The 14,985-nt window shown below is 40.5% G+C and overlaps 1 protein-coding gene across 6 annotated transcripts in view; it reads left to right on the plus strand.

Annotated features, from left to right (window-relative positions):
- Positions 1 to 14,985, plus strand: part of fam13b (family with sequence similarity 13 member B) — a 220,561-nt gene that overhangs the window by 100,423 nt on the left and 105,153 nt on the right. For all 6 annotated transcript variants that reach the window (XM_085995563.1, XM_085995566.1, XM_085995564.1 and 3 more), the window contains exon 10: positions 4,020 to 4,077. In XM_085995563.1, the coding sequence (XP_085851689.1) occupies positions 4,020 to 4,077 (58 nt within the window). The remainder of the gene's footprint in view (positions 1 to 4,019; positions 4,078 to 14,985) is intronic.

A 14,985-nucleotide genomic window follows, 5' to 3' on the forward strand; every position in this document is an offset into this window, starting at 1 on the left:
AAGTTAGTAAAATAGAGGATGCTCAATGAGAGGACTGTTTCATTGAATTATCTCGATCCAGCTCATGGGTGGTATAAAAACAGATGAGCTGCTTTCAAATGTGCTACCTGTGCAAAAGGTGTTCTGTGAAGTGCATCTTTGCTTATCATTTTTACCAACTTGTTTTCAGCAAATCACAAAGTTTTCAGATGACACCTATGTGGATCATTGGCAACTTTCAGCCATTTTGTCTTGAGTTTAAATGGTCATCAGACTGACAAATAGGATGCCCCTACTGTTCTTAGACATGCCAAGAGATCAACTACTGTTGTGTAGCATGGATTAACTATATATTTATTCAAAAAGAGTAAATGGGCACAGATTCCACCAGTAATTTTATTATATTTATGTAACCAGTGAACCTAAGTGTGTAATTCAGTTAGAATTGTTAGTTGTGATCAGTTGACTGATTTTTTTCCAACTTTGTGTTGCTGGATGGGGAGCCTTGTCCACCAGGAGCACATATCATCAGAAATCTGCTGTTTGTTGCGCATGATTCTCTGGCCATTTAAATTGATCGTTTAAAAATCATATTCATTGTATGTTCTAGAGGGAGTGGCTCCCTTCCTATAGTGTAAAGTCTGAATATTACCCATACAGTGCAAATTTCAAACAGTTGGTGGGATTTCCACATATATGAATTATTGTTTCATCCGCCTTCAAATACTTAAGATTAATGGATTGAATTCAGCAAAATCCATGGGAGAAATTTTGAGAATGTAAGTCCGAGTATGTTGTGGCATCCCCTGAAATGTGCTTCATTCCCATGCTGTTTCATCCGTTCTTTGCTTCCATCTGTGTTTGTTCTTGTTCACAAACATAAGGTCCTGTGTTTGGCACAGTTTATTTTTAGCCTGTAAGCACAAAACGTAGTGATTATAGGCAGCCGTCATACCCATTCCAGCTTTCAGTTGCAGGTGTATATGAAGTACAAGATTGATTCTGTAAATAGATCACCACAATAAAATGTAACTTGGAATAGCATGATGAAAGGCTTTCATTATAGGCCTGACATTTGCCATTTGCAAGCCTGTGGACATCTGGAACATAGGAACAGGAGTAGGCCATTCAACCCCTTGAGCCTGTTCCACCATTCAATTAGATCAGGGCTGATCTGCATCTCAACTCAATTTACCCGCCTTGCCAAACAAAAATTTATCAATCTCAGTTTTGAAATTTTCATTTGACCTAGCCTCAACTGCATTTGGGGGAGAGTGTTCCAGATTTCAACTACCCTTTGTTTGAAGAAGTGCCTCCAGACATCACCCCTGAACTGCCTAGCTCAAATTTTGAGGTTACACCCCCTTGTTCTGAACTCCCCCACCAGAGGAAATAGTTTCTCTCTACCTACCCTATCAAATCCTTCATTCATTTTAAACACCTCAATTAGATTACCCCTTAATCTTCTATACTCAAGGGCGTGCAAGCATAGTCTCTGCAACCTGTCCTCATAATTTAACCCTTGTAGCCCCGCTATCATTCTGGTGCTACACCCCCAAGGCCAATAAATCCTTCCTGAGGTTTGGTGTCCAGAACTGAACGCAGTACTCCAGATGAGGTCTAACCAGAGCTTTATATAACTCTACATAACTCCTATCCCTTTGTATTTCAGTCCCCTTGAGATAAAGGCCAACATTCAATTAGTCTTTTTAATTATTTGTTGTACCTGTCCACTAGCTTTTAGTGATTTCTATACATGGACCTCTAAATCTCTCTGCTCCCACAGTTTATCACCATTTAGAAAATACTCTAATCTATCTTTCTTGGGTCCAAAGCTGATGACCTCATGCTTCCCTCGCATTTACTCCATCTGCCACAGGTTTGCTGATCCACTTAATCTATCACTGTGTCTTTGCAACTTTCTGCTCCCAACTACACTATTTACTGTGTCGTCAGCAAACTTGGATATATGGCTCTCTATTCCTTCATCTAAGTCATTTATAAATAATGAAAATCTGTCTGAATAAGGTGATACTTCTAACATTATGTTCCCATATACATCCAATGCAGCATCTTGTAAAGAGTACCCGATGATTCAGCAGGTTTATATAGTGAGTAACTGAGTTGCAGACCAGGTGGGCCTTGGGTTTGATCCCTCATGTGTTAGCTAATCTCAGCCTGCACTACAGTTGGCCTCGGTGTTCCCTAGCTCGGCAGCTTAAAAAACCAGAAATTCCACTCCTTTTGCTATCTAGCACCCTTTGCTGGAAGTACATTTGTGTGCATGTCAGGTGAGGATGGAATTGGACTTGGGTGTGTTGCCCTCTGGTTGAGTAGCTTACAAGAATTCATTTTTAGAGCTTACAGGTGAATATTGGCCACTTGGTTGCGATTTATTGGCACCAGTTAAACTGTACTCCAGCTTTCAATAGAGGAAGGGGGAAAATTGGCAAGAAAAAAGTATGCTTTAAGCTTATGTCGCAATTTTGGTTTTTGCTTCTAAGATGTTGCATTGAGAGAAAAGTTGTCCAAAGTTACAGTACAAGAAAAAGTTAGTGGTTTGGGGGAGTGCATTTGATTAGACCCCTGTCTTTTCAACTCTGGGCTTGAGTTTGAACCTAGCCCAGACTAATGGGATGACATTTCTTCATTCTGTTGGCAGTAAAGATCTTGTTTAAAATGCATTTGGAGTCTCATCAAGTTCTTTGTGGGTATAGTGCCACAGCACAAAATTGCCTATACTTCAATTTATTTGGGTGGAAAGGTGTGGGAAATAAAATATAACACTAGAGCAGTAGGAAGAGAGCTGCACATTATTTTTGTTTCAATTTAAGTTTAAGGTGATTAGAAGGGAGCTTTATTTTCTATTTAATTTGTACAATACCAGGGATGCTAATACTGGTGTGGAAACTGTTTCATAAGCTATCTGTTGGCTTTAATACACCCATCATTTATTTAAAAAAAAACCTCCTGCGTGCCAGTCAAGTAGTCCCTATTCACCCAGTGACTTGCTAATTCTGGTGTCGAATAGAAAATGAGTACAGGTAATCCATCGCTCCCAGTGTGGTACTATATTAGTAAAAATCTTGAGTCTGACCAGAGCTATGCAATGAAGTAAAATATTTTGTTCGCTTTTGAATGACATGACTAATTGTGCATTAAGCTAATGAATAAACAATGTCCAGAATTTTACTAGAAATATATTTTCTGTTTCATTGATGGTTCTATGAAAAAATGCATTACAAGAAGAAAGATGCTAGATTTGATCCCTGGTCTATGCTGAATTATCTCAAGCTGGAGTGGTAATATTGTACAATACACCTCTTTTAATCTGGGCTAAAGAGCGGAACGCCACCAGGATTCCTGCTTCTGATTGCTATTCGGGAACTCCTGGTGGAAAGGGCACATGTTCTGACTTGGCCTTGACGCCACCTCACAGTCACATAGCTTGTTGATCGATTGCCAATGTCTAGGCTCAAGCATGAAAAATGACCAGACCAACTACAGTACTGCTGATGCCTGTGAAAGCTCAAAGCTTTCAGGAGAGCAGGGGAGACAATTGGAGAAGGAAAAAATTGTTTCTTTCGGCATTTCTAATTGTTACATTACCAGTTACAGATGTTTGGAAGATCTGTTTAGCAAAGTTGTTAAAATTGCAGCAATCAAAATGTTAATGTGCTTTATGGTACACATTTTGAGATAACAGTATGACTACTTTCCTGCTATGAGAACTGGGACTTTGAGTAATTCAGCTGAAATACCATTGCTAGCAACTTGATGATGGTGCTTCTGTTTGTAAAAGCTATATTCAAGTTAGTGATCTATAATGGCACATTTTAAGGGCTATGAAAATGAAGGAGTCTGTAATTAGTTTTCAAAATAATATATTGAAATATGTTGAATTTCAAATAACTACCTATGGTGACCTATATAGCTTGCCTTTTTGACACTACAGATAAGACTCCTGGTTATTTGGAAACTTGTGTTTGAAAACAAGTCAAAAGCAAAATGTTAAGTATCCTGTACTGTGTTTTTTGCAGGCAAGAAAGTACCTCTGTTTCTGAAATTGACATAGATAATTCTTTAAAATTAACTTCGGTGAGTAAGAACATTTTAGGTTTATATAACTGCATGTGAAATATTTGTTCTGTGATAGTATATATATATAAACTCAAAAATCTTTTTGCAGAAAAAGCTTATTCTCTTGGTTTATAGATCTTTTTAAAGTACTAATTATTTTAAATAGCCCCAACTTAAAGAAAATAAGCTCTGTAATGTAAAGGGAGTGAACAAATAGTTGTTTTCTTTAAGAAAAAATCCTACTAGTAGTGATGAGTGTTTTGAACCCAGGGTTATCAAGAGCACTAGCTTTGAAGTAGATCGAGCTAGTCATAGAGGCTGATGGGATGCAACGGAGCATTGGGAAAACCATATCGATCTCATGCCATTGCTACATGCAACTGAAAGAGGCACAAATAACTCAATTGCAAGATTTCAAAAAATTGTGCAAGTTGCTAATTTTTTAACACACAAATTAGTAAAATAAGGAAGTTTAAAATCCAACAATTCTTGCCAGACTAACCGAGTGCTGCTTGTGTCCCGTGTTTCTCTAAACAGTACTTTACCTGAACTGATGCTCATATTTTCATCCTCTTTAAAAGCCATTTCTGTTTTTTGATTTATGTTTTATTTTCTTGCCAGTAGTTTCTTGCTGCCAATCAGGTGCTAATTGTTCTCATCTGACAGTTTTTCTGCTGGTACCATGATGATTTCTCTCATCACCTGATTTGAGACCATTAATGAGTTTATTGTTTAATAAGATAATTGTAGAGTTGGAGTGAGTAGCATGAAGTTGATAGTGGGAAACCTATGAGCTGATCAGTAAATCACATTTCAAGAAATTATAGCACAAAAATGATAGGGGACAATACTGATGGTACCAAGCTGCAGAATAAGATCATGACTGATCCTACAAAATTGGAGTATATGTCTAATCAACACCGGGGGAAAAGCAAGAAACGAGGATGTTTTTTCTCACTGATCTGGAAACCAGACCAGATCAAACGGTGAATTGTGCTCTTGGAATAACTAGCTCAGACGATGAAGATTATTTTAATTTATCGATATTACATCGAAGTTACAACATAGAAACGGGCCATTTGGTCCCACCAGTCCATATTGGCATTTCCTCCACGTGAGCAAATAGTTCTGATCACATTTGCCCACCCTGTTCCTATGTCCCTTCAACCCCTTTTCCTTCATCCACCTATCCAGTCTGGAACATAAGAACAGGAGTAGGCCATTCAGCCCTTCGAGCCTGTTCTGCCATTCAATTAGATCATGGTTGATCTATATCTTAACTCCATCTACCGCCTTGGTTCTGGAACTCTTAATACCCTTGCCTAACAAAAATCTATCGACCTCAGTTTTGAAATTTTCAATTCACCTAGCCTCAACAGCTTTTTGGGGGCGAGTGTTCCAGATTCCCACTACCTTTTTGTGTGAAGAAATGCTTCCTGACATCACCCCTGAAAGATCTAGCTCTAACTTTTAAGATTATACCTTTTTCTGAACTCCCCCACCAGTGGAAATAGTTTCTGTCTATCCTATCAACTCATTTAATCATCTTAAACACCACAATTAGATCACCCCTTAATCTTCTTTACTCAAGGGAATACAAGCCTAGCCTATGCAGCCTATCCTCATAATTTAACTCTTTTAGCCCAGGTATCATTTTGTTGAATCTGCACTGCACCCCCTCCAAGGCCAGTATATCCTTCCTGAGATGTGGTGCCCAGAACTGAACGCAGTACTCTAAATGGGGTCTAACCAGAGCTTAATGTAACATAACTTCCACTCCTTTGTATTCCAGCCTACATGAGATAAAAGCCAGCATTCCATTAACCTTTTAAATTATATTTTGTACCTGTCCACCATCTTTGTGTTTTCTGTACTTAGACATCTCTCTGCTCCTCCACAGTTCCTAGCTTCTCACCATTTAGAAAATACTCTGTTCTATCTTTCTTCAGTCCAAAGTGGATGACCTCACACATTGAACTCCACCTGTCACAGTTTTGTCCACTCACTTAATCTGTCACTGTGTCTTTGCAACTTTCTGCTCCCATCTACGCTGTACTGTGCCATCTAACTTGGTGTCATCAGCAAACTTGGATATGTGGCTCTAGGAACATAGGAACGGGAGTAGGCCATTTAGCTCCTTGCGCATGTTCTGCCATTCAATGAGATCATGGCTGATCTGTGACCTAACTCCATATCCCTTTGCTCCATATCCCTTAATACCTTTGGTTAACAAAAATCTATCAATCTCCAATTTAAAATTAACAATTGATCTAGCATCAATTGTGGTTTGTGGAAGAGTTCCAAACTTCTACCACCCTTTGTGTGTAGAGGTGTTTCCTAATTTCACTCCCGAAAGGACTGGCTCTTATTTTTAGACTATGCCTCCTAGACCGAGACTCCCCAACCAGCGAAAATAGTTTCTCTCTATCTACCCTATCTGTTTCCCTTAATATAGAAACATAAAAAAATAGGAGCAGGAGTAGGCCTTTCAGCCCTTTTGAGCCTGCTCCGCCATTCAATATGATCATGGCTGATCCTCTATCTCAATACCATATTCCTGCTCTCTCCCCATACCCCTTGATGCCTTTTGTGTCTAGAAATCCATCCAACTCCTTCTTAAATATATTCAGTGACTTGGCCTCCACAGCCTTCTGTGGTAGAGAATTCCACAGGTTCACCACCCTCTGAGTGAAGAAATTTCTTCTCATCTCAGTCCTAAATGTCCTACCCCATATCTTGAGACTGTGACCCCCTCGCTCTAGATCCCCCAGCCAGAGGAAACATCCTCCCTGCATCCAGTCTGTCTAGCCCTGTCAGAATTTTATACGTTTCAATGAGATCCCTTCTCATTCTTCTAAACTCTAGTGAATACAGGCCTAGTTGACCCAATCTCTCCTCATACGACAGTCCTACCATCCCAGGAATCATTCTGGTGAACCTTCGCTGCACTCCCTCTATGGCAAGTATATCCTTTCTTGGCTAAGGAGACCAAAACTGCGCACAGTACTCCAGGTGTGGTCTCACCAAGGCCCTGTATAACTGTAGTAAAACATCCTTGCTCCTATACTCAAATCCTCTTGCAATGAAGGTCTTCCTAACTACTTGCTGCACCTACATGTTTGCTTTCAGTGACTGGTGTACAAGGACACCCAGGTCCCTTTGTACATCAACATTTCCCAACCTATCACCATTTATATAATACTCTGCCTTTCTGTTTTTCCTACCGAAGTGGATAACTTCACATTTATCCACGTTATACTGCATCTGCCATGTATTTGCCCACTCACTCAACTTGTCTAAATCACCTTGAAGCCTCTTTGCATCCTCCTCACAACTCACAATCCCACCTAGTTTTGTATCTTCAGCAAACTTGGAAATATTACGTTTGATTCCCTCATCCAAATCATTGATATATATTGTGAATAGCTGGGGCCCAAGCACTGATCCCTGCGGTATCCCACTAGTCACCGCCTGCCACCCCGAAAAAGACCCATTCTATCAAGATCCCTTGGTAATTTTATGCTTTCATCTACCCTGTCTACAATATCGCCTATCTTTGTATCATCGGCAAATTTGGATATGTGGTTTTCTATCCCATTATCTAAGTCGTTAATAAATATGGTGAATAGTTGAGGCCCCAACATAGATCCCTACGGTACACCACTAGTCACATCCTGCCAAGTAGAGTACCTGCCCATTATCCCTACTCTCCGTCACCTGCCGCTCAGCCAATTTCCTAACCAGGTCAATAATTTGCCTTCAGTTCCATGGGCTTCAAGTTTAGTTAACATTCTCTTTATGAGGAACTTTATCAAATGCCTTCTGGAAGTCCATATAAGTAACATCCATAGACATTCCCTTGTCCACTACTTTAGTCACCTCTTCAAAAAATTCAATCAGGTTCGTCAGGCATGACCTACATTTCACAAATCCATGCTGGTGCTCTCTGATCAGTTGAAAATTTTCAAGATGTTCAGTCACCCTGTTCTTAATTATAGACTCTAGTAATTTCCCGACAACAGATGTTCGGCTAATTGGTCTACTCCCTGGTTTCCTCCTCTCACCATTATTAAATAGTGGAGTGATATGTGCAACTTTGCAATCTAAAGGAATGGCTCCTGAATTGAGAGAACTTTGGAAGATTATAGTTATGGCATCTGCAATGTACTCACCTACTTCCTTTAAACCCTAGAATGGAAACTATCTGGTCCTGGGGATTTGTCACTCTTTAGTACCATTATTTTCTTCATTACTGTTATTTTGCTTACATTAATTATGTTGAGTCACTATCCCTGATTCAATATCAGTTTCCTTGGGATTTCCAGCATGCTATCCTCTTCCTCTATTGTAAATACTGATGCAAAGTAATTATTCAACATGCCCGCCATTTCCTTATTATCATTGACAATATCACCGATATCAGTTTTCAAAGGGCCCACATTGCTCCTGACCACCCTCTTTTTCATAATATAATTGTAAAAATGTTTGTGTTTATTTTGATATCCCTTGCAAGTTTCTTTTCATACTCCCTTTTTGTAGATCTTACTATCTGTTTTATCACCCTTTGCTGTTCTTTGTATCTTTCCCATTCGGCAGGATCTGTGCTTTTTTTTGCATATTTGTATATTTTTAGTTTTATGTTGTCTCTTTACCTCTTTAGTTGTCCTTGGCTGTTTTTTTGGCAAGTAGAGCTCTTGCCCCTCGGGTATAAACTGGTTCTGTATCACATTCAATTCCTTTTTGAAGACCTCCCACTGATCTGTCGTTTTACCCATTAACAGATTTGCTCAGTTTACTGTGGACAGTCTCTGTCTCATCCTGTTGAAGTCGGCCTTGCCTAAATCTAGAACCTTAGTTTCTCCCTTTCAAACACTACGTTGCACTCGATCACGTTATGATTGCTATTGGATAAATGTTCACATACCGTTAGGCTGTTAACTAAACCTGGCTCATTACTCATTACTAAATCTAATATGGCACACCCCCTTGTTGGTTCTAGGGCATATTGTTGTAGAAAACTATCCCGAACACGCACAAGAAATTTACTATCTTTCTGACGTGCTAATCTGCTATCCGAATCTCTGTGAAAGTTAAAATCCTTGTCTAATCTCTAGTTATACAATCTAGTAATTTACAGCTGCTACCAGGGGACCTATGCACAGCTCCCACGACAGTCCTACATCCTTTTCTATTTCTTAATTCTAACCATAATGGTCAGAATTTTCTTTGGGGAGGTGGGTTGGGAGTGGGGGCCTCCGAGGTGGGCGGGAAACCTTGGAGGTCGGGTTTCTCGCAGGCCCTGCCGACTTTAACGGCAGAGCCTCATTTGAGTGTGAGACCTCGGTTTCCCGCCCACAGCCAGCCAGCTTGAGAGGCTGGCTGGCTGCGGGTGGGGAGGCCTCAGTTGCAAGGGGTTGGTCCGGGGAAGGGATTGTGGGAGGGGGGGTTGGCAATCGGCGGGGGAGGGATTGGCAATCGGCGGGTGCAGGGGATTGGCAATCGGTGGGGGAGGGCGGAGGGAGGGGAGGGTGGTTGGGGATCAGTAAGGGGGAGAGTGGATCGGCAGGTGATGGGGTGGTCGGGGTTTGGGAGGTCAGGGATCAGCAGGCAAGTGTGGGGGTGGGTGCGGAAGGTTGGCACAGAAGGTTGGCAGGGAGGCCAGAGGATTGGGGCCGGCTTCTTCATCATCATCATTGTGGAGGGGAGACCTCGTGGTGAGGTCTTCGATCATGGGGGTTGGGTATGGTCGGGACCCTGAATCCAGGAGGTAGGTATAAAGCCACTTGCCTCCTGGATGCAGAAGTCCCTGTCTCGGTTTAACTGCCAGGTTTCACGAATTGTGTGAAACCTGTCCACCGCAGTTAAACACAAAATGGAGGGGAAATGGAGGCTTCCAGCCTCATTACAATATTTAAATTGAGGTACTGCCCTCTGGGAACGGGTTGGTTGCCCGCCCTGCCTCTGGCAAAACCAGAAGTGGGCGGGTTGGAGGTGGGATCAGGTCGGGAATCCTACTTTTAATACTTAAACTGCCTCCACGCTCTAAACCCACCCGTTTTTATGGGAAACATCCAGCCAAAGTCTCCAGTGCCTGCTTACCTCTCGCTATAGCCTGTCTTATCACTGAAGTGATTTCATCCTTCATCACTAAGGCTACTCTTCCCCCGCTACCATTTTCCCTATTTTTCCTGTAGACCTTATACCCTAGTTATATTTAGTTCCCAGTCCTGACCATCTAGCAGGCATATCTCAGTAATAGCTACCATGTCATACCCTCCAAGTTGAATTTGCGTCTGCAGTTTATTCAATTTATTCCTTATGCTCCGTGCGTTTGTATAAAGAACGCTTATTTGGGCCACACACCCTAGTCTGTCCTTCAGCTCTAATGTTTTACTCACATGTTTCTTATTTCTCTCCTGGTTTAATCACTTTACATCTTTTAGTTTTCCCTTTATCTGTAGTGCCTAAAGCACAATTTCTGACTGTTGCTCTACTCCCTTCCCTTTTGTTTGTTTTTGAACTATTATTTGTACTACATTTTCCACCGGAGGCACCCCCCCCCCCCCCCAATTTACTAGTTTAAAGTCCTTGTCTCTATTCCTTCATCCAAGTCATTTATAAATATAGTGAAAAGCTGAAGCACCAGTACAGATCCCTGGGTGTCAATCCATGTACACAAGACCCTGACAATTTGAGTATCTAACCATTATCCCTACTCTCTGTCTACTACCTCCTAACCAATTCCCTATCCTTGATCTTGAATGCTGACCTAGTTTCTGCCTCAATTACTAAACTTGAAAGTGAATTCCACAGCCTCACAACTCTCTTTCTGAAGAGGTTTCTCTTGCCCTCTGTTCTAAATCTCTTCCATTTTATCTTGTATATCTGACTACCTGTTTTTGTCTGCTCAATTGTTGGAAATAGTTTGCTTCTATCTACCCTGCCCCATCATTTCATAATTTTTAACACTTCGATCATATTGCCCGGCAATCTGTGTTGCTCTAATTAAAAAATACCCAATTTTTACATCTATCTTTGTATTTGCATTTCCTCATACCAGGCAGCATCCGAATGAAGCAGCATTATACTCTCTCCAGTGCCTCATTATATTATAGTGTGAAGTCCCTTACTGCACACAGTACATTAACTGAGGTCGTATGATGGTTTTATGCAGGCTCATTGTTATCTCTTGGCTTTTATACTCTGTACCTCTTGAGATCAAATCTAAAATTTGATTAGGTTTTCTTATGGCCTCATCAGAATTTAATGTTCTGTGAACTTGTATCCTCAAGTCCCACTGCATAGAGCCATTGAGTACTTCCATTCAGAGTATAATTACTGCTTTTTTAAACCAAAATTCTTCATCTCACACTTACAAACATTGAATTTGATCTGCCATCTCCCCCCCCCCCGCCACAACAGCTTATGAATAACCCTTTGCAGTTTCCTTTGGCCCCTTAATCTTCAGTAATCTCCAATGTGGAACTTGATGTACTCAGTACAGTGTGAACTGGAGTGCCCAGTTGGTTCAGGTGTTAATCGCTTCTGAGTTCAGTAGGAATCGAATATGTTAAAAAAACTGTAAGTGAGTTCATGGATGCTTTAACATTTTGTAACCATTGGGATTTTCATTTTGGTCTTGAAATTGCTTTGTGGAATACTATATTTGAATGCTTAACGTATTGTATCAAATGCCACTTTCTGCTCTTTTAACAGAGGCACAGTGGCAGCACTCTTGCCTCTGATTCAGAAGGTAATGGGTTTGAGCCCCGCTCCAGAGAATTGAGCACATAATTCAGGCTGACACTTCAGTGCAGTACTGAGGGAGCGCTGCTGTCTTTCAGATGAGACAATAAACTGTTAATGTTTTCTTCTATTTAAGAAGTTCCAATTAAAATATTTGTGAATTCCTACAGAAATTTGTCACAAATTACACTAGAAAATATAACTGTTTACATTATCCATTTCATGCTTGCAGCCATTCAAATTGACTGTTGATTTTACCATAGGAAAGGTTATGACACAAACTGGTTCATACATAAATTAGTATTGAGTTTGTGTAATTATGAATGTATTTTCAAAATACCTGTAATTTTTGTATATACTTTACACGTTATGATGCACCTAACCCCACAGGACCTCAAATAAATATAGAAGGGGGGGAAGGGTGCATTGTTTACTGTGTGCAAGTGGCATGTGAGGGGTTGCATGTCACCTACCTATACAAACTGAGAGGCATATAGACTGTGCATAGACAGGGAATGGTTGCTTCTTTGTAAATAGAGCAGTAGTTATTTTGGAATATATAATAGCATTTGTTAACGCCCTTATCCTTTTCTGGTCTTGGCTCACTGACATCGGCGATATGGGTTGCAAGTGGGATCCTATATTTGGTGGGCTTGTGCAGTACACAGGCTGTCCGTTGGTCTGTCCACTGGGTTTATTTTAATAGGTGTTTCTAGTAACCCTGGTTTGATTTGCTAAAATAAAATAAATAAAAGTATTATGTAAGATAATGCATAGATAGTAGGTTACTGTTACATTTTTAAAGGTAAATAAGCATTTCCAAGGTTAGGTATCACTTACCTGGGACATTGCCATTATTTCTTCATTTCTTCGTGAAATGGCTGGTGCCTATCATGTAGTTGATTTTCTGTACACAAAAGTGTACAAAGGAACCACATTGCAATATGTATACTATTGCATACATCTAGCTCAAATACTGTAACTGCTGTTAGACTGAAGCCAGCAGCATGAGCCAAGCTCACTGTTGCTAAGACAACAGCAAGTCCATGTCCTGTAGAGAAGAATGCTGGGAAGTGAGATAGATAGTTAAGGTGAGAGCCTGAGGTCTACACGGCATGCAGTGTGGGATGTGCCGCTCTTCACTTGCCTTATAGCAGCAATGACCCATTCTCCTTTCTTTTTCCTCCCAAATATATCGCAAACAACACTCAAGTATAACTTAATTATTGTAATGAACAGCATTGTCTGAGACTATCCCTTTCACAGCTACTTGCGTTATCTTGTGCTCCTGTAATATTCTTCATATCTTCAACTTCGGTCATCTTGCTTATTTACTGTTATAAGTTTCACCTCTTTCTGACTCTTCCTCCTTCCAATTTCTGTCTCACTTTATATTCTGGCTTCTGATCCAGAGGACGTACGTGTTCTTATTTGTTCTTGCACATTGCTTTTCACTGGAGTCCCTTGAATCACCTGACTTTAAATATGTAAATATATCTCCCCTACCTCACTAAGTTCATTTGCTGTTTCTACAGCTCTTCTAATCTCCAGTTGTATGGAACTTTTAAAGTTGTTGTCACACAAAATCAAATATATTATCTTCTCCACTGCTAAAGCCACCATTAGGAATTTGCATTTATATGGCACCTTCTCACATGCTCAAAAGCCCTAAAGCTCTTGACAGCCAATGAATTACTTTTTCAAGTTCAACCACTATTAATATAGGCAAAATGCAGCAGCCAGTTTTAAGAACATAAGAAGCAGGAGTAGGCCATACGGTCCCTCGAGCCTGTTCCGCCATTTAATAAGAGTATGGCTGATCTTCGACCTCGACTCCACTTTCCCGCACGATCCCTATATCCCTTGATTCCCTTAGAGTTTGCATATAGCATGGACCCGTAAACAGCAAATAAGATGAATGACCAGTTCATTAATTTTTGCTGGTGTCTGAGGGAGGAATATTAGTTTGGAGACCAGAAGAAATCCCCTTTCAAATAGTGCCATGGGATCTTTTCCGTCCATTTGAATAGGCAGTTTGGCCTCAGTTCAATGTCTTGTCTAAAACGTAGCGCTTGCTCAGTACTGTGCATAGCCTAGACTACTGACTCAAGTCCTGGAATGGGTCTTGACTTCTGACATGGGTGAGTGTGCTACCACTAAGACATACTGATGTGAGTCTTGGCAATTTCAAAATTTACAAATTTACAGTCAGCAGTGGTTCTACTCATTTACTAATGTGGCCAGCTCATAATGCTGAGTCCTTTTCTATATTGAATAACAAATTGCTTGAGTTCAATCAGCCTATGAATCTCTGATTGAGTTAATAAGCTGAATGACTGGGCCAGTGAATTGGCCATCTGGGGTAATCTTGAAGATTGTTTTGCTGTTCTTGGTCCAACTGCTGTTTTTATTCTGGTTCTTAATGCTTGTGACAATGAAATAATTGATACTGTAGCTGGCATGGATGGTTGCATCCCTCACTCTTCTTTCCATCAGATCTGTGATTGCCTGCCACACTTGGGCAGTTTAAAAAAAATTTAAAAAAAATAACTGCCCATCATACCTACAATTTTGAAAAAATTAAGACATCCCCAGCCAACTTTATCTTTGCTTGTGATCTAGAGAATCCATTGTTTGAGCTGCTGAATAAAGTTATATTGCTGCTTCTCCTAACAGCTGTTGGGGAGGTAAGTAGCACGGAATCCAGTTCTACGGAGTACAGCTTCTACAGAGTACTAAACTCAGGAATTTGGTGAGTGAGGGAATTCGGTGAGGTGGGGATAAGAGCTGCTGCTTGAACCATATAAAAATATAAACAACTAGGGTTAAATTAGGACTGTGGACTAAGTTACAATAAAGACCTAAAGCATACAACTAAATTTAATAAATTAAACAAGGTTATTACCTAGATTAAAAACTATTAATAGACAATTGAGTATTTCAAAATTTGAAAACCTAATTAGTTAAATAAAATACAATAGAGATGGCAGCGCAGGTGATGTGTTTCAGCTGTAGCATGTGGGAGCTGGTGGACCCCAGTGTGATCCACAGCAACCAGATCTGCAGCTCAAGGAACTTCGGCTCAGAGCTGATGAGCTGGAGTTCGAGCTTCGGACAACACGATACATCAGGGAGGGAGAAAATTACCTGGACACTTGTTCCAGGAGGCAGTCACACCCT

The sequence above is a fragment of the Somniosus microcephalus genome, chromosome 8, assembly GCF_052327205.1.
Source record: "Somniosus microcephalus isolate GS21.2 chromosome 8, FLI_Smic_1.0, whole genome shotgun sequence".
Lineage (NCBI taxonomy): Eukaryota > Metazoa > Chordata > Chondrichthyes > Squaliformes > Somniosidae > Somniosus > Somniosus microcephalus.